Below are 20,370 nucleotides of genomic sequence, written 5' to 3'. Positions count from 1 at the left end.
TCCAAGCTCCTCTCTACAACTGAGGTCTAGAAACTTTTTTTAAAATGGAAGCTGAGATTCTCACTTGTCTCCAGGAGCCACTGTTATAAATAGAGCATCAAATATCCCCAGACTTGCGATAAAGAGTTGGCAATACTGAGATATTACTAATTCTCAGGGCCTGCATGATGTAGTTAAGTATTGTTATACAAGAGTTCACTCTATGGTGTGTTACACATAGTCTTACAAGTTTCTTCTTAGCATGCAAGCAAGTTTGCAGTTGGAATACATGCTGTGTTAATTTTCTGATACAATTTCTTTTGGGACCTTGGCAAGCAGCAAGGGAGTTTGAGCTCTCAGTCTTTTGAACTCAGTCCTTCAGGCAGAATTGCTCCCAGGGAACTGAGTATTGGTGTTTTGGCCAAGAGCCCTAAAAGGCAACAGCCTGCATGCTTTCCTCAGATATTCTTGTTAACTGCTGGAAATAGCCTACCTTGCTTGTCACCATGAAAGGTTTTCCTCCTTTTCCCCCCTGCTGCTGCTGATGGCTTATCTTAAGTGATCACTCTCCTTACAGTGTGTATGATAAACCCATTGTTTCATGTTCTCTGTGTGTGTATATCAATCTCCCCTCTGTTTTTTCCACCAAATGCATCCGATGAAGTGAGCTGTAGCTCACGAAAGCTTATGCTCTAATAAATTTGTTAGTCTCTAAGGTGCCACAAGTACTCCTTTTCTTTATGTTAGAGTATGTGGCCTATAAAGGAACGCTTGGTTATCCATGGTTTCTCCTTGTCCAAAGCAGAGATCAGAGACAAGGGTATAAAGAGGGGCTTGACAGGAGCCACAACACATTGGGAAACAGCTTGAGTGGCAGTTTCTTTGATTAGGATCTTTCCAGACAAGCAATGCTGGGAGGCTGTGAGTGCAGTAGCCATTGTCCCTGACCGTGGGCAAATGAAAGCTCTACTCCCCACAACCACAGACATCTGGCAGCCAAGATCCCTACAGGTTTGGCTTTGGTTTGCCTCCCAGATGAAGTCTGATTTCCCTTTCATGTAAGTTCTCCGCCACCCACCCCTGGTTTAGGATCTGATTCTCCTCTTATTTACACCCAGTTTTACTCCTGGTACAGGTGTATCCAAGGATAGAATCAGGCCCTTAATGAGCGGGTGCTCAGAGCAGGACAGGTCCAACCCTTGAGTTACTCCAAGGTTCGATGACCTGGAATGAACTCTCCCTTTGCAACCAAACATAGCTGGTTTTCATATGCCTTTATTTGGAAGTTATAGGCTCTTTACAGGCACTGTGCGTTGGTGTTTCAGTACAGTTCAGATTTACTCTGCATCACCCAATGACCGAGGGGGGCGGCGGGGGGGAATACCTCACAGCAACAGTTCCAGCCTCTAGGTAGGCATAAGACATCTGGGGAAACAATGCGCTTCTTTCAAAGCCACAAAGCAAGGAACTGGGTTATAAAACAGACTTTAAAATAATATACATATACAGGAGCTATGCAAAGCTAAACTGCAGCTAAAATTGATACATATCTAGGCTGCTGCTCAAAGCCCTTTCCCCAAAGCTGGAAAAGGACTTTTTAAAAACTAAAAAGACAGGGTTTTTAAAAAAAAAAAGATTCCATGCATTAAGTCGTAGTGTTTTGTGCAATTAAAAAGGAATGAAAATAAATATAACTTAAAAACCTTTTTCATGATACTAATGGAATAGGGGCAAGTTCATAAGGCACTTCCACAGGGGCTACTTTATGCAGCATAGGAAACCTAGGCAAAAAAGCTGAACAGTGCAACCATTTACAACTGTATGCTCAGAACTACAGACCTGTGCCTGGTGAGATATGAACTGAGAAAGTCTGAGATTTTAATCTCCATGAGAGAGATTTGTGCACGGCTAGGGAACAACAGATGGCTGAGTGCCCCCCCACACACCTAGCGCCGCAGTGAGGGTACCTTCCTGACACAGGAAAGTTGCACCCATCTAACTATTGCAGAGCGGTCTGATAGCATCGCTGTTGGGGAAAGAGATGAGACAATGGTCTTTCGGAGGTGGGGGTGGGGAGAGAAAGGTTCATAACTTCTGCCAGACTCCTAGCTAGCTTGTATTATTCATGGAGAAAAAGCTGCAGGTTTGTTCATGACCCAAGCTCAATACTGTCCTTATGTCCTAAGTTCTGGAGAACTCCAAGGTCTCCAGGAAGAGCAAGAGGCACCAACAGCCTTCCCCTCCCCCGTCAATAGCTGACCTTTAGCAAGCTAGCTCTGCTAAAAGCATGCTGCTTAGTTCAATGTTCCAGGAAGTTAAAAATTAGCCTCCACCCTAAATAGAGAACTGGTTGTTTTCACAAGCCTTGAAGCAGAAAGGCCATGTATACATCCAATTTAGGCAGAGCAAATTTGGGAACAATTTGTGAAAACCAGAGCTGGATTTAGTGAGCTACATGGGTAACAAGGAGGGGGGGAGGGGGCTGCCTTAAATCCCTTTGTCTTACTCAGTAAAACTGAAGTGATAACCTTGAGAGCTGCCTCCCCGCCCTAACCTCCTCCATATACCCCTGTAGATATGAGAGCTCTCAACGCACACCACTAGGAGTAGGTTATTTGCACATATGAAAGAACCCTTTTAGATCAATTAATGCAATTCTGTTTGAGATGTAGCCAGGACTGGTTCTACAAAAACCCATAAGTATGCCTGGCATTTGCTAATCGTAAGGGCTCGTTACAAGGATACTAAAGACGCTCAAAGGCATTGAAAAATAATGGATTCCGCTCCCTCTGTGAACTCCCTTCTGACCCAGATTTACCAGGTGTTCCCATCCCCTTTTGCACACTTGGCAGTATTAACCTTACACAGTGCAGAGGACTGCTTATCTGATTATTGCTAGGAAATACCCACCAACACTGAAGCCTTTTTAAAGTTTCATAATGGTCCCATAGCCACTTTCGCTCTCCTTCAGCCTCATCTGAGGCTTCAAGCCACATGGTAGGCCGCCATCCCAGCTTAGGAGGGTTGGCAGTTGCTCCTATAATGAGAGCAGGATCGCTGGAGACAGAAGAGAAATTTCTTCTTTGTTGTCTAGGTTCAGACTATTGGTTCCACAGCATTCTCAGCCAGTACTGGCCTACAAGGTCTGAGATCAGTCTCAGATTGTCATGTGCCAGCACACTGCCCTACTGCTACATTGCTCAAAGGTGGTTTCAATTTGAAGACAGGCCGATGGTAAACATCTACAGCTGACATTGCCAGCTCAGTGGTTGGAGGGAAGCTCATCAACCAGGTTAGTAAGAGCCAGAGTCATACTACGCTTAGTTATTGACAAGAACAGACTTTGCAATTCCAATGGCCACTCAAAAATAACGGAACAATCACAAGTGGGTAACAAGGTTGCTCGAAAAGAGAGAGAGAAACCTAGATCTCCTAAGGAGTCTACACCTCTAGCTTCCTAGGACGAAGGACGTTATTAAATGTAACTAAACCGTTCCCAATCTGGTGTCCCTGCCTTCACCTTCTCCAGAACACTTAAAATGGCAATCTAAAAGCTATGGAGCTTTGCCTGCTTGGAGGATGGTGTGTTACCAGCACCAGCCACTAGAGGACAGATGATCCTTACAGATGAATAAGTTCTGTCATTCGCTTAGCTGAAACGGCTTTAATTACACAGTTCAGTCGTCGGACACCATCTTCATTCAACTGGAGGGCACATCAGCTGCACAACTGCTCACTACGTAAGTTCTTGTTAAAAAGAGATGGACTAAGAGCTAGAAATGCTATGAAAAGAGCATGCGTTCGCCTAGCCAACCAGACCACAGCTGCTTGCTGCTCAGGCGCCCGTGATGAGCAACATGATCTGCTCCCATCTACTGAGCAAAGCCAAGGCTTCAAGTTCAGCGTTTGTTCTGGCAGGCCATCTACATATGTACAAAAACTAAAAACCACCTTTAAATAGGGAAGTGATAGCTTTAACATGGGCGGGGGGTTGGAAAGTGTCTTGTAGTGCAGTTCAGAAGAGTCAGTTTGAGGGGCAGGATGCTGGGTAGTGGTGGAATTGGACATATGGCTTTAATGCAGGTCCTCGCTCTGTGACAATTCCATTAGGATCTTAATGAGGTTGTCCAGCCCCCAGAGGTAGCCGTCCTCTCTGTTCCCTTCCACCCATGGCACGTTGTGCTGGAGGAATTGTCCCTCTGGCAGTGGTGTGGTTTTCCCAAAGTCGATCATCCAGACTTTGGCCTGTTCCTTTTGGTCATGAATGAAGAGGAGGGAGCTCCCAATTACCTGCAGAGAAAAAGACCCCAGTATTCATGCTTCCAGTTTTAGACAGACATATATGCCAGTCAGGATATAACTGCTTTTGCGGTCACACTCCCATTATCTAAAACTGCACCTGCAATATTTTACGCTCCAGTTTTTGCATGTGCAAAAACTTGGATTTGTGCATACCAGCTGCATTTGCACATGCAAATCAGACATTTAAACTACCTGATTTACTCACAAGTCACGGATTTTGTGCATGCAAGAAGCTTTGCCGAAGAGAGGAGCATGAAACTTTGGGCATATAAAATTGCAGCTGCAAACTTCAGAAGCCAAGTGGAGGTTCGGGGGGGAGGGCCCGGAAGACATAGGGCTTGTCTTCATTGGGACACTCAGGAAAGTTAAGACTAAAGGTATGAGGTTAATGCACATCAGTTAAAGCACACAAAACCACTGAGTGAACGCTGCCATTCAGAAGTAAAGTGGCCTTATTGGACCTTAATCCTCCTATTTCTAGAGTCTTCAAAGGAGGATAAAGATACAGCAAACGTAGGCCACTTTAAACGAGAGCATCTGCTCAGGAATTCATGTGCGTTCACTTATGCCCATTAACGTCATACTTGCATTTGATTTGTCTTAATTTTGGGGTGTCCCTGCATAGCCAAGCCCTTTGCATCAGCATTTAGAATAAGGCTCTTCACAAGCCAAGTTCCTTATGGATGATCAATGCCTGGAATTAAGCTACATTCACTGGGTCTGCATCCTATGATATACAAACACCGCCTCAGCAATTGTGCTTAAGTTCTTGAATACAAGTTATACACAGACAAAATGTCCCCTCCCTGACTGATGCTTCATCCAGTAACACTTAGAAAAGAGACTGGGATAGGTTTCACCAAGGCTCGTAGCCTCTGTAAGTCTACCAGGATGTTACAGGACAGTAGGGTAACAGCCATCCCTTCCGTGAGCTGCTGCCACTACTACAACGGGCTGTTTCACATTCTGATAAGCCTTTAGACAATTAAATCCTGTCTGTCCTCAGTGTGTGTGCATGCACCTCTCCCACTGAATCCAACAGGAGTTTGGGAGGGCATCTGTGTGTAGAATTTGGCTGTGTATTACTTTAAGAAAGCCTGCCTGAAGAAGGTAATCCTTCTGCTGCAGCTTCCCCTCCTGGGGGAATCCCAACCAGGATAGCCAAGGAGAAGGTGGAACAGAGCTCACACAAACTCATGCAGAGGAAGGGCCCCCTTTGCACTTCTCCTTCCTTTAATACCTGGCCTTATTTCCAGTTTGGCCAGGTGCTGAATATCCACAGAGCTCACTGACTCCAGTGGGAGCTGTGGGTGCTCAGCGCCTCTGAAGAGCCTGTGATATTTGCTTTCCCTGCTGGGCCAAGGTATGTGGACTTTCAGATCCCACTGCCTGGCCTGCCTAAGGTGTTCCCCAAGGTTCTTACCCGGTGCTGGGTTTGAGTCAGTTTTTGCATCAATACTGTGTTTCAGTTGTGCACATGGATGCCTGGATCACATTTCATAATCCTCACTGCATAGTTTTGCCTCACATAGCTTCTGCTTCCCCAGTTAAAAAAGAATTCAGTCAGCGCATAGGCCACAATTCAGGAAAACACTCAAGTAAGCTTCCCACACAGAAGCATTTTACAGAGTCAGGGCCATAATAATGTGTCTCCCAGGTACAGTAGTTTGATGGACTCTGTACTGATTTGCACTATTGCTATTCATGGTAGCAATGGTTAACGCAACCCCTACAGGAGCAGCAAAAGTGGGCACCTTCAGCTAGCCCTTCGAATAAGGGCCTGGGAATGCAGATGACACTTGGAAGCTAGCAGAGAAAGACTCAGCCAATTGTAGGAAGCCGTTCTTGAACCATGAAAGGGACTGAAGAGCAATTTGTTAGCTGGAAGGGATCCTAACAGGAGAAATTAGACTAACAAGACCATCTGACCAGTCACCAGACTGGTCAGAAGATGTTCCATGTTAATCACCAGTTCAAGACAGCATGGGGGAAGTGCTGGAGCCTAGCCCATCCCCTGAAGCAGTCCCCAGGAAAGAACAGTGATGCAGCTCTAGAAGAATTCAACCAGTGTCAGCATTTCAAAACAGAAGTGCTACTGTGTTTGAAGCATCACCCGTTTTAGGTCTGCCTATAGAAAAAAAAGTTTTTAAATGGAAGCATGTAGAGTTTGATCAAGTTGTTATGAATTTACATTTGTGAGGAGGCTTTCTCCCTCAGTGCATTGGAGCTTTCCCAGAGATAGACAGGTCTGGGAATGAATGCACATCTGAAGTACTCCTTTCCACTCTGATAGCCCCCCTTTGCCCTGAAGGACCAGTTTTGCTTTAAAGAAATTACTCCTGCATAAGTGCTTCATTCTCATCTCTTTGGTAACTGAGTTCTGAAAAAGCTTGCTCTTCCCACTCTCCAGAGGAGAACCCCAGCAACAGAACTCAGCAAAATTCGGAGTTTCCATCCCATGGAAAATGCTGACTTTTCAATATTTATTTTAGTCCGAAACCAGACTGAAAAGTTGTTATTTTGAAGTTTCCTGTGGAATGGAAATTCCAGAAGATTTCCATTTGGAAATGTCAAAATGCTTTGTTTCAACATTGGCTCAAAAAACAAAACAAAACAAAAAAACCCCAACCCTGACATTGCTGCAATCTAAATGTTTAATTTTGGTTTGTTGAACTGACCCAAAACCCTTTGTTTCGAGTAATTTCAACATTTCAATTGCCCTGAGACTTGTGATTCAGGCACAAAAACCTGTAGGGAAAAATATGGAAACTATTTTCTGTCAGAAAATAATTCTGAGAGAAGATCCCTAACCAGCTCTTCCCAGCATATTCTATAAGTGCTGTTTTGAGATACCTCAAAGGATGCTGGGAGAGTATCTGGAAGCATGTTTGAATAGCTCATGATGCTGGACGCCAACCATTATCTGGAATTTGCACTTATGTAGACTTTAGTACAGAGATACATTTTATATATATATATATATGATAGAATAGCTAGGAATAGAAAAGCTAGGAATATTCCTGAAGTCATATATAAGCATAAGCATTCTGAACAAACATTTAAACATGAGCTCCTAGACTAATAAAAATTGATGGTCATACAATTTAAAAAGAAAAGGAGTACTTGTGGCACCTTAGAGACTAACAAATTTATTAGAGCATAAGCTTTCGTGAGCTACAGCTCACTTCATCGGATGCATCCGATGAAGTGAGCTGTAGCTCACGAAAGCTTATGCTCTAATAAATTTGTTAGTCTCTAAGGTGCCACAAGTACTCCTTTTCTTTTTGCGAATACAGACTAACACGGCTGCTACTCTGAAACCATACAATTTAAAGGTAGCTGTCACTTAGTGTCAGATGTGACAAGGTTACATCAAAGTTGTAGGTCATATGATCTCCCTGCAGGTACTAAGCAGACAAACCTATGAAAATACACATTTGAGAATAAACTCAAGTTTAAGAAATGTATGAGTTCTAATATTGACTACATCCCTTTCTTGGACAGAAGCTACACAGTATACATAGAGACAGATCTAGCTAAGCATCATCTCAAGGGAGAAAGGCAAGTTTTACCTCATGGCATTTAAAGAATGGCGATGTCTCCAGGGTGTCATGGATCCCCTTCAACCGATTAAGGTAACCGTTCTGGAATGATAAAGAAAATAAGCTATAAGCACTACTGTGAATTTAAGTCTTTTCAAGTTAGTCATTGGTAAGACTTAGAGAGGGGCATGTTAGACTAGTAACCTAGTGAATTTCTGGAATCCTTCAAAATCCCCTTGCTAATCACACCAATGTTCCTAGTCTAATCCAAAAAGCAGGCTAAATTATAAATATTCAAATACATACAGTACTGGCTAACTGTGCTTCCAGCCCCTCTTCTTAGAGGAGTCAAATCAACTGCTCAAACTCTGGCTCTGGTGGGAGGTTGAGAGGGGTGGACTTCAGGAGGTTAGCAGTTTGACTGATTAGATTCACCTCTCATTAGCCCTAGCCTTAAACAGTGTCAAAGTGGTTTGAAAGGACTCCCAAGTCCATTTGCGTACATAGGAGCAATTTGGCCAAACCAGAGCTGGGCAGCATCGTTTACAGAACGAAGAATAAACCCCAGTTAGCTAACATTAAAGTAAACAGGCAGGTTTGAAATTGGCAGCTCTAAGAGTCAGGCCATTTAGAGTTATTCGCTAATAGGCTTTATATGGTAGGGCCTAAAACGGAGCTAGTTTATCAATTGCATATTTCACCCAGTCTATGTAAAACATTTACAGCTAACCAGCTAGTTCACCTAACAACGCGCAGCAGCACCATTTGGCATGTGGAGGATACATGTGTTTGCAGCGCTCAGGCCCAGGAGAGGGACGGCTACAGACAAGATGGTCCTCTCCTGCCCCCCCAACGCCCCTGGATGGCTGGGACACTGGGCACCCTTACAGCCTGCCTTATGAGGCAACCCACCGTATAGGAAGGAAATCTTCTCCAGCCAAGCATCCAGAGATCAGAGGTAAGAGAACAAATGGAAAGGTCCGGTCTTTCTTCACCAGCCGCAGCCACTACTGATGGGAGCCTGCAGCCTCTTCTCCATCTCTACAGCAGACTTCCCCTCCCCTGGTTTAGCCGACCAAGCCTACGCTTCCGCGTCTGTCCTCTGGCAGTGAATGGTTTCATAATCCTACTAGCTACCTGATATAATCAGTTGCCTAGTGCAAAGTCTGAGTGTTGCCATTACAGCGAAGAACATTTTCTCTCCTAGCCTCTGCCTACCCCTGCACCATCTCCAGGCTAGGAAGTGGTCTCTACTTTGCCCTTTTGGTGCTATTTTCCAATGGGCTCGGCACAGCAGCAGCAAGGTTAATTCTGTGGTCCTTGGCATTAGGCAATGCACCAGCAAGGCAAGAGTCTAGAGGAGGAAGGAGCCCACCCTCGCACATGACAGGCATTTGGGCAATGTCGTCCTAATGCAACTCCTGACTCACCAAAATGTTACGGTTTCCTTTAGTGAATTCTCTGAAGGCCTCTGTGACCTGTTCCTTTGTTCTTGTCTTCTTGAAATCCCGGTTCACTGAGCCATCTTCTTTCTTAAAAAGGGAGAGAAATCCAGACACATTGTCATGAGAGCAGGCAGTTAGAGGAGGTGACTTGTGTTTGAAACACTGCTGGGCATGTCATGAACTAGAATGCAGACTGGCCTCCTTGAGGCCAAGGGGACAGGTGGCCAAGATTCAAGTAAGTGCCATGAAATAATAATAAATAATACCTACTCTTCCATAGCGCTTTTCAGCTCAAAGTGCTTTACAGAGAGAGGTAATATCACTATCCCTATTTTACAGATGGGAAAATAGAGGTACTGAGAAGTCACCCAGCAGGACCAGTGACAGAGCCAGGATTTGAACCCAGGTCTCCCGAGTCCCAGTCTAATGCTCTATTCTCTAGGGAGTGACAGTCCTCTGCTTTATGGAGGGTCAGATGCAGTGGCTATTTGCCTTAACTGAAGATGTCAGAAGACAGACTGACCTGCTATTCAGCTCTTGCAGCCAGCTTCAGTCTTGCCCATTACTTAATAAAGAATCTTAGCAGAAACTCCCCGGTGTCACAGAGACCTGCCAAGGCCACTAACGACATGGGCAAGTTACTGTCCAGGGACCATAGCACTGACTGACCCCAAACACAGGTCCTAGAAGTAAGTACCACTCATTTTTTTTGCCATGTAGCTCCTGAATTCCTTCTCCCTGCTTTTTCTGACCAGAATCTTTAATAGCCAGTGGCTGCCTCTTATTGTATTCTTGCATCAAGAAGAAGCAAGCATAAAAGTTGTGCTAGAAAACATCTGAGGATGGAGGGAAGGGAAAGGTAGATACTTCCCAGAAGGGGACACAAAAATCCCTGAGTAGCCAGTCTGATTTGAAACACTAGGGCAACTTTTGGATGGGAAGACATAATGCAGGCTGCAGCAGTTCACACATAGGCCCTGGGCAATACCCGCTTTACTCCCTACTGAAAACTGCAAAAAATGGTGGGTCTGCAGGAAACCCAGGTCCCCAGCCCATTGATAATGGTCAAGAGTCATAAAAACGCCTGCCTGTCGGCTGTTTATGATCATCTCTGTGTTCAAGATCTGGGACATACAGTGTAAAAACTCAGCAAGTTGTGCACACTCTTCCCTCCCGTTCCAGTTGAGCAGCGTTGCTACCTGAACATCTCACCTGCTCAGGCTGCACCCAGCCTAGACCTAGCAGGGACCCAGCACACCCTCCCAGCTGAACCTGCCTGCTTTCATCTGCTCCTGCTCAGCAGAGGAAACAGCCAAATGGCTCAAGACCAGATTCCCATCACTTGGCAGCGAGCGGTACACACTTCAGGAAAGGTCCCCTTGAAATCAGCTACTCCACATGAACAAGGATGTCAGAATCTGCCCTGGAAGGATTTCTTTAAGCATCATTGTCAGACGAAGATCCACAGTGGAGGCTTTGTGACCTATGTAGGTTGACCATGGATTGAAGAGTCAGGTCAGGTCTATCATTAAATATCTTCTCTCCTCCCAAAAGCCACAGAGCAGGCAATAAAAGGAGTTGCAAGAAAAAAAAAGATGCAGTGGTCATGAATAGGCATCTCTAGCTTTTACCTTTGACCTAAACAAAGTCTGATGTAGTGAAGAGGTAAGTGTTAGGCCTTTTTTCCTTAAATTTCTCACCATTGCTATAAATGGGAAGGATGCAGCTCCACAGTGGTAGGAGGTAGACAGATTGCCAGCATGTTTCTCATTTGGTCATCTAGCCTGTTCTGAGTGAGGTGGCTGTGGGGCACCCATGGCTGAGCTAGTCTATTGAGATTATGGAATCCTCATCACTGGAGGCTTTTAAGAACAGGTTGGACAAATACCTGTGAGGGATGGTCTCAGTATACTAGGTCCTGCTTCCGTTCAGGGGGCTGGGCTAGATGGCCTCTCAAAGTCCCTTCCAGCCCTACATTTGTGTTTTCTATCAATAGCAATGATGGGAAATTTTAAGACAAAAGGTTTATGCAGACATAGCCTAAGAGATTACATCCCAGGATTAGAGTTAACCACGATTAAGTGCTCAATTTAATGGAGTTCTGTGCACAGCATGACAGAAACAGCAAGAAGCCTCTGCTCCAAGGAGATTACAGGCTACCAGGCAGCACAGATACATGCAGTGCCAGACAGACAGTAAGGCGAATGTCAGATGTCAGGCACCAGTAGTGAATCAGCACAATACCCTTGTATGTCTGCATCAGCACACTTCCCAGTAGAACTTTGTCCCAAAAAGGCACTCTTCTCCTATTATTCTGTTCCCAAAGGTCTTAGGGAAGAAGTATACAAACATCTGGAAGTCAAAAGATTGGGGTTCCATTCCTGCAATTCCATGAACTTCCTATGGGATCTTTGCCAAGTCACTTAACCTCTTTCTGCTTCCATCCCTTAGCTACAAAATGGGGATGATGAAGAGTCTCCCAAACAAATTAAGAAAGCTATTGTGATGCTAAATCACTTTGAGAGCCTCAGACGCTTTAGAAATGAAGAGCATAGATCAGGTTCTTTCATTGTTTGTCCAGATTCTATAAACCACTGGGTAACCAGAAATCCCTTTGGGACCCACATTTCCTGGATGTAGAGGCTAGTTTTAAAGTGTGTCCTATACACACAGCTTTGTTTCCATAGTCTAGTGCTCCATGAAGGATGACTTGTTTGCCCACAACACTCTGAAAGGATGAAAGCCGGAAAGACATCCTGTTATGCTGGGGAAGATGAAGTAAGAATGAAGAACTGGATCAGAGGATGAGGGAAGGAACAGAGTACAATGAATATCCTGTCCTGTAGCTTTAGATGTCCTTATAAAGTCTTCCCAGGGGTGTTCTGCGTATTCAACTGAGCACCATTCCCACATGAGTAAGATACTGACTGCAGACAAGACAGTAAACTCTGAAATCAATCAGAAATGGAAGGTGAAATATGTGTGTGTACAATGCATGAATTGTTGGGGTGTGTAGACTGATCATGTAAATCAGTGTGCTAAATTTAGTCAATAAATGATATGCAAAAGTAACCCAAGATTATGCACATTATGTAAATTAACTTAAGCAATAGTAAACCTGTAACTAAAGATGATGAACAATCTCTCTTGCTAAAGTATGCTCAGTGGAGTGGATCTGTGCGATGTTCCACCTGTGCAGTTAAGAATCAGTCTCCAATAGAACTGGAGGGGAAGGGGGAAACTGAGCCGTGGTCAGAACTGGTGGAACAGATGAGGGAGTGTGGATTATGGCAAGACGAATAAAGATTTGCAGGGGGAAGGTAGCCACTGGTGGAGGCCTCTCAGGAGGGCAAACTATGCTGCAACACACCACCATGCTGAAAAATTAAAATTAAATTTAGCCCCTTTCAGCAAGTCCCTGAGTACATAGACAGATACAAATGCAATACCTCCGTGGTCATGAATCTTGTTGCAGAAATGTCAACCTCAGAAAGGCCCACTCTTCTCAAAATGGGATTGCCCTCATTTGCTCGGCATTTGTCCAAGAAAAACATTTGCTAGGAGCATGGGTGAAGTGGTCCAGTCGTTAGCAGTTCAATAAAAGGTGCTTTTCAATGGGGCCCCATCTTTGCACCACAATGTACGCTTGCATTTAGCCCCCCACTTTCCAAGTCTCCTCATACCTTGTGGTTCGTGAAGCCCTCCCTAATGTAAATGGATGCAGTGACACCTGCCCCAGTTATGCAGACAGCCTGAAACAGCAGCGTGAGAATGCGACTGAGTTTTAAATCCAACGCCTAATGACCATACAAATAATCTCTATGTCAGCCATTTCCCCGTTGATCAAGAGTGTAAGAACAATGGGGCTCTGATTATGAGACTCTCCCACAGAGTACTGAAGGAGCAGCTGGGGTTGTGGGTGTCAGTTGGAGCAAGTGCCACTACTCGTTTTAACCACCACTTACCACTTGTTTTAACCTCAGCTTGTTTTAATCAGTCTGACCAAAGGTTAGTGGAGCTAAACTCTTAATCCCTTCTGCCCTTCTCCCAGTTCAAAGCAGGGTTTCCTTCATTTTAATTCAGTTCTACAGCTATTGGATGTTTATCTCTAGTAAAGGGTTTGAAAGCGCCTAAGACTCATTAACTTGCAATGAGACTTACATTTCTAAGACCTGATCTACACCTAAAAACATGATCTATCTAGCGTCATCGCTAAAGGCTGTGAAAAATTTTGTGCCCTGTGCCATGTAGTTAGAGTGACATAACCCCCACTGTAGAATTCTTCCATTAGCCTAGCTACCACCTTTTTGGAGTGGTGGATTACCTACACTGATTACCTACCTCTTCTTTTGAGGTAGGACGCATCTACACTACGGTGCTACAGCGGCACAGCTGCAGTGCTTTAGCTGTGCTGCTCTAGTGCGGACGTACCCTCAGTCACTTAGGGCTTGTCTTCACTGCAAAGTTGTAACTTGTTCCCCATTCACACATACAAACCCTTCACTTGAGTGTGGTGTTGTAAATCAAGTTGGCTGGCCCATAAGGGGGCTCAGGCTGCAGCTCAAGTTAGCACAACTCATTAGCTGCTCACATGACCATCCTGTAGTGTGGATGAAGGCTAGTTCCACTTATGTGCCACTAGTCCTCCAATGCCTTCCCATAATTCCTCTCCCCCACCCAACCGTCCTCATGAAGGGACAGACAAGTTCCTCCACAATTCCCTGGGAAATAATTCATAGAGTGGCTCTGCTTACTGCAGTGCCAAGAACTGTGAGACAACCCCCAGAATTCTTAGACCCACACACGAGTGAGTGCAGCACCTGAGTGGAAAAAGCAGCTCTCATGCTATTTTGCAGGGTGGCTGCTCTGACTCAAGCTAGGTTAAAATTGAGAGAAGTAACTCAAGCGTAGATACCGCAAGTTAATTCTGCAGTGAAGAAACATCCTTCAGAACTTTTGCAAGAGTTACCCATTGTGTTTAAATGAGAGACAGAGCATCCTGTTATGTGGGAGAGGAATCTCCATAGCCCCTGATAATGATCATGCCTTGATACTGCAATCTGAGACGGGCACAAACTAAAACCCACATTCTAGTCTGGATCAAGATTTCAGCTCAGAACTTTAGCATGACCATTCCAGATACCAAAACAGACACCCTGAGCTTTGGCAAAGTTCAGCTCCATTTAGGCTTTTGCTTCCCTCCATTATAGAGACTAGCTCATGTACTAAAAGGATTGGATCATGTTTTTGTCTGTTCCTCTCCTCCCCTCTCCCCCAATCTACTATAGTTGTAATTTCATAGGTGCAATTAGGATCACAGCCTCTGCATTCCAAGAAATGCTGCAAAGTCAATTAGACAAGCTGCCTCTAGAGGGCAATTTTAAGCTGCTAGGATGTTACACAGCAACTATTACTCTAGGACCTGGTCTACACTTACAAGTTGGGTCCACATAACTACGGCACTCAGGGGCGTGAAAAATCCACACTCCTGAGCGCCGTAGTTAAGCCGAACTAAGCCCCAGCATAGACACAGCTATGGCGATGGAAGAATTCTTCTGTCAATCTAGCTACTGCTATTCGGGAAGGTGGATTACCCGACATCGACGGAAAAAATCTCTTCCATCACTATGGGAAGGGTCTACACTACGGCGCACCTGTGGCAAAGCTACATGGCCTAGCTTTTCAGTAGTTAGAGCTGCTAGCTCTCTAGTGCCATCAGGGACAGTGGCAGTCAGTGAAACACGAGTGAAATGTGCAAAGCTTTTACACAGGACTTATTTGTCATGCATACTTTCCCCAGTTTACTTGTGCCTTTATCACAACATTTCACTCCTCTCTTCTACAGCCATATTTCGAGAGACTGGAAGGGGAAGGAGCAGAAACAAATTCTGCTTTGAATTTTCAGGTCACAGAGCTGGATCACAATTTTTTTAAAAATATCTCTAAAGTTTGGAACGGGCTCAGTTCTCTGTTATTGGGGTAAGTTAGAACCCAAAAGCAAAAGTTTAGTCAAAGCTTTGCCTGCTGTTTTGGGTGGAAAGAGCAGTTTTCCAAGGTTCCCCTCAGAAGCCATAAGATGGCATAGGACATCTTGAAATGCCATGAGCCTGGTTCAGAGAGATTGTTCTGTGTGCACATTTCACCAAGTTTGGCTACAGAAATTTCATGCTACTAATAGGGGTTGTAGGAACTTAATACTTCTCCCAGACTAGTTTTCCCATGAACCCGGCCAGTGACCAGTGTTCTGGCATGGAGATGGGTCAAGCAGACTCACCTTTATCCCCTCGATTCTGAATCCCAGTGTTGCTGTAGAACTAATGGTCTCCCTCCACTGCATGTATCGGGGCTTGGTTACTGCATGCAGGGCATTCTCCTCCTCGGTTGGGGCATTGGGATCTACTTCAATCATCTTCTGATACATGTCCTTCCGCAGGCTTGGCTTCTTTCTGGCCTTTGTTAGCTCTTCCTCCAAATACGTTCTGCAAAGGAGGCAGAAAGATTATTAGCAGTTGATGTTAATAGCACTGAGGAGGGATGGCACTCCTTACTAAGGGACTGATCCCCCAATATAGTCCATAACAGGAAGTCCAAGTGCCTTCAACTCCATGGACTTCACTTGGAAGCGAGGGCACTCAAGGTCCTCACAGGACTAAGACCTAAAATGGCAGTGTCATACAGGCAATTTCCAAAAAACAAGAACCCCCTACACCTGGGGTTGCAATAAATATGTATATGGGCCTCCCATGCCCAGGAGCCTCAGGCCATGGAACCCATGAACAGGTCCTGCAAATAAAAACTCAACATTAGCACCCTGAGACGAGGCACAGGAACAGTCCATCTGCTACCTTCAGTTACACCAAGAAAGCAAATACTAAAGGCAAATGCAGCATGCACAGAAAAGCTTTTTTATTTCCAGCACACCTGCCATCATTCAGAGCTCAGCCCACAGACAGACATTACAATTCAGGAGCAACCCCAAAATGGTCCAATTTATAGCATGTTCCAAGGGCTGGCTCAGTAGGAGCTGCTCTGCCATTTGCAGAGGGGGGCCAAGAGAAAACCAAGACACTCTTGTACTGCAGTAGTGCCTAGAGGCTACAGTCAGAATCAGAGCCCTGCTGTGTCAGGCACTGCATAGTTAGCAACAGTCCTTGCCCCAGAAAGCATGTACCTGGGATAACAGAAGATATCCAGGGAGTAGCTGCCTGTAGAGAAATGTGAAGACATTAACCTACATAAAGACTTGTTTAACTGATCCTGCACAGTTTAGTACCCCAACCTTTCACCCCGTTGCAAATACTTCAGACATTCTGAATTTACTCAGGATTCAAAATTAATATGGCTAAAATCAGATTAGTTCCTCCACTCCGCGTATCCTTGGGACCCCACAGTTCCCTCTTGACAGGTGTGAGTGGGCTATGGGGACTGAGGCAGGCCAGTAATACCTCTGCCAGATTTATTCCAATACAGCTACCCTCCTCTCACTGCTAAATATCTAACAGGACTCCGATACGTTAGATGGTGTCATCTTCTGATCAATGGTATAGGGTGACATAACTGAGATAACTCTATGGGATTTGCTGAAGCAAGTCAAAGATATCAGGGAAACAGATGACCAAGTTCGATCCTGGATAAATACTGGATAAGCTTAGGATGCTGCTAATGTGGTATTTAAGAGCTGTACGTTTTCTCCACCAACGGACCTGTCCTGCGAGGTAGTAAGCACCTCTCCTGCACAGTGCAATGTCCAAGTCCTGCCACTCTTCCTCTCCCTTATTCCAAAGATCAGCCTTCAGCTAAAACTGTCGGGCCCTAGGGTGACCAGACAGCAAATGTGAAAAATCGGGCCGGGGTGGGGGTATAGGAACCATATAAGAAAAAAGACCCAAAAATCGGGACTGTCCCTTTAAAATTGGGACATCTGGTCACCATACTGGGCCCTCATCACTCCAGTTACTGTAACTCTCTGAGGCCCCCCACAACTCCCCTCCAGCCCATACAGAAACTCAGCCAATGGGATCATTTTCCATGACCACTGATCTGGCCACTGCGCAACTGCATCAGGTTTTTGCAATCACCTTCAAGGCCCTACTTCCACTCAGCCTCAGACCCTTACGTGCACCAAATCAGTGTCATCAATGAGAGGGGGAGGTTTTCCTCTCTCACTCTTCTCCTCTGGAATAAGTTGAGCAGATTACTCAAGGTTTGTCTTGGATAACCAGTTTGGAATGCTGAGCATACCTAAACAAGGAGTTATTCTCCTGAGCTAAATGAAGCTTTCAAAATGTGCTCTGTCAACTGATCATCTGCCATGGAACTGGCACAATTCAAAAGAGAGAGAGAGAGTGCTCGCTACATCCCAACATTTGACTGTTAACAGCATCTGATGTTCCCTTTGAGAATCAGCTGACATGCTTTGACTTTGTTGAAGTCTGTCTTGTGCTTTTTGGTACATGACCCTTCCCCACCGCACACCACGTTGTGCTGCAGCAAACAGGGTATTAAACAGGATGTTTTCACACAAAGTTGTTCTGAGATAGCTTAGTTCATCTGGCAATTGTCTGTTTCAGTTGGACTATCAAGGAGGCAACCTGTTCCCACTCCTGTAAAATGCAGAGCAGAGTGAAGAGTGTAACTTTGAACAGGTCTGTAGGATTCATAATGGAAAACAATGAGACAACTGGGGGAAGGGGGCTGGAGTACGTGTTCCTCCATTGGACATATATGTCCTTTTCCATAGATTTTTTGTTCTGGGTCCCGTTTATCTGAAATTCTGTTCTGAAGAAGACATACAGAGTGTTTATTACCCTTGCTGTGGATTTTGGCCAGTCATCTCACAGTGATAACTGTGATAAATCGGGAATTGGCAACAAAGTCTTACAGCTGTTTTCAGTCAGCCTCCAGACAGATGTAAGCTGCCACTTCCTAGAGAAACCTGCGGGTGGGGAAAGGACAGGTTCCTCTAGGACAGGGTGGAAATGCTGAGATAGAATCTGCTCAGTCACAAGCAACAGCTATGACCTGCCTTCAGGTAAGTCCCTCTCAGAACAAACTTTGCCATCATCTGTTGAACTAACAAGATCTGCTCAGGAATAAACTCTGTGCAGGGTTTGGCTTCTCCACGGCTCTTACGATGGCCCTGTTGTCACAGTTAACAGCCCTGATTTGTGCTCTATAGGTAGGCTTGGAAGGATTTGATTTTATCTGCAAATGTCGAGTTCACTGTACACACACACACACGCAAACTGACATAAAAAATCTTCCATTGATGATCATCCACATTTACAGCTCGGCCAAGTAAAAAAAATGCCACTTGAGAACTTACTAAAGTCTGATTTAAGGATATTTACTTTACATATTTTGACGTGTGATGTTGACAATTTGTGTTTTAATGCTTATGAAGGTTGAACTTTCTGTATCTCAGTGTCTGTTATCATGAAATAATTATTTCTAACACTCCATTGTTGCTCCCCCCACCTCCCGCCCCAGCCCCAGAATTTCACACCTCTGTGAAATTAAATAGCTAACAATAGAAAAATGCTTACAAATACACATTGGTGATATTATCCATCGAAATTATAAATACATACAAATCAAATTCTACCCCTTCCTCTGGTAGCGGAGACATTCAATAACCTTCACCATTTGCTGCTTCCTAAACAGAGGACTTGTTCATGATATCAGGCCTTAATCCTCCAACTCATGGATCCCCCATCCTTCCCCCCAGGACTTGCCCCCAGTGGTAAGTTTCACTCTAGAAACACATATTAATCAGTATTTCACAAGCTATAATCCTCAAAGTCCACTTGATGTAGTAAAGATTCTAAAAGAATCATTTAACCTACCTGTGAAAATGCATCTAGCTCTGGGACAGCCATTGAACAGTTTAGGAGAGCAGGTGGAAAGCCACCCAGTTGAAATGCAGCGGGAATTCAGGAAGGCAGAATGTAATTACCACAATGTGAATCAGGCCAGAACACAGAGGTTATTCATAAAGTCCAACCATATCTAATAGCTACAAGGGATCAAAACCTCTATTTTACATCTCCAGAATAGCAGAACAGGGCCTTCTAACACAATTGTAGGAAATTGCTTTGACACTGACTGAGAAAAAGCATCATCTACTGAAATTCTACTCCCTATAGCAGAGGTGGGCAAACTTTTTGGCCCAAGGGCCACATCTTGGGTATAGAAATTGTATGGCAGGCCATGAATGCTCAAGAAATTGGGGTTGGGTGTGCGGGATGGGTGAGGGCTCTGGCTGGGGGTGCAGGCTCTGGGATGGGCCAGAAATGAGGAGTGCAGGGTGCGGGAGGGGGCTCCATGCTGGGGCAGGTGGGGTGGGGTGCAGTGGGGGGGGGAGGGCTCCAGATGGTGGTGCAGGCTCTGGGGTGGGCCCGGGGATGATGGATTTGGGGTGCAGGAGTGTGCTCCAGGTTGGGACCAAGGGATTCGGAGGGCAGGGGGGATCAGGGCTGGGAAGGAGGTTGGGCACCGGGGTGTGACTCAGGGGTGCAAGCTCCGGGAGGCAGTTACCTCAAGCAGCTCCCAAAAGCAGCGGCATGCCCCCCTCTGGCTCCTACACAGAGGTGCAGCCAGGCGGCTCTGATGCGTTCTGCCCCATCTACAGGCACCACCCCTGCATCTCCCATTAGCCGTGGTTCCCAGCCAATGGGAGCTGTGGAGGCAGTGCTTAGGGTGGGGCAGCATGTGAGCGGAGCCCCCTGGCTGCCCCTATGCATAGGAGCCAGAGGAAGGTCATGCCGCTGCTTCCGGGAGCCGCACGGAGTGGCTTCCGACCCTGTGCCCCAGCTGGAGCGCCGGAGCGGGGCAAGTCCCAGACCCCGCTCCCCAGCCGAAGCTCGAGGGCTGGATTAAAATGGCTGGTGGGCCAGATGCAGCCTGTGGGCCGTAGTTTGCCCACCTCTGCCCTATAGCATGGTTTTTGGAAGTCTCTCTGCCAGCTACTGTCTCAGTTCAATCTGTTTTGTACTGGGATCCTGTCAGAGTCAAAGTAGTTTGGTATGGCAGATTGGATACACCAGCAAGACACAATGCAGCAAATAACCCTGCTGTATCCCTTCACATCCAAAGACCATTAC

At 45.4% G+C, this 20,370-nt stretch overlaps 1 protein-coding gene across 1 annotated transcript in view; it reads right to left on the bottom strand.

The window, feature by feature from the left end:
- Window positions 1–42: 42 nt before the first annotated feature.
- The window catches only part of ITPKB (inositol-trisphosphate 3-kinase B), a 112,873-nt gene continuing 92,545 nt past the window's right edge, over window positions 43–20,370 (bottom strand). The window contains exons 5-8 of the mRNA XM_038397111.2: window positions 15,543–15,747; window positions 9,254–9,355; window positions 7,854–7,925; window positions 43–4,269 (exon numbers count right to left, since the gene is read on the bottom strand). Coding sequence (XP_038253039.1) covers window positions 4,054–4,269; window positions 7,854–7,925; window positions 9,254–9,355; window positions 15,543–15,747 — 595 coding nt within the window. The 3' untranslated portion in view covers window positions 43–4,053. The remainder of the gene's footprint in view (window positions 4,270–7,853; window positions 7,926–9,253; window positions 9,356–15,542; window positions 15,748–20,370) is intronic.

This window comes from Dermochelys coriacea, chromosome 3 (assembly GCF_009764565.3).
Source record: "Dermochelys coriacea isolate rDerCor1 chromosome 3, rDerCor1.pri.v4, whole genome shotgun sequence".
NCBI lineage: Eukaryota > Metazoa > Chordata > Testudines > Dermochelyidae > Dermochelys > Dermochelys coriacea.
This window is presented reverse-complemented; position numbering and strand designations above follow the sequence as displayed.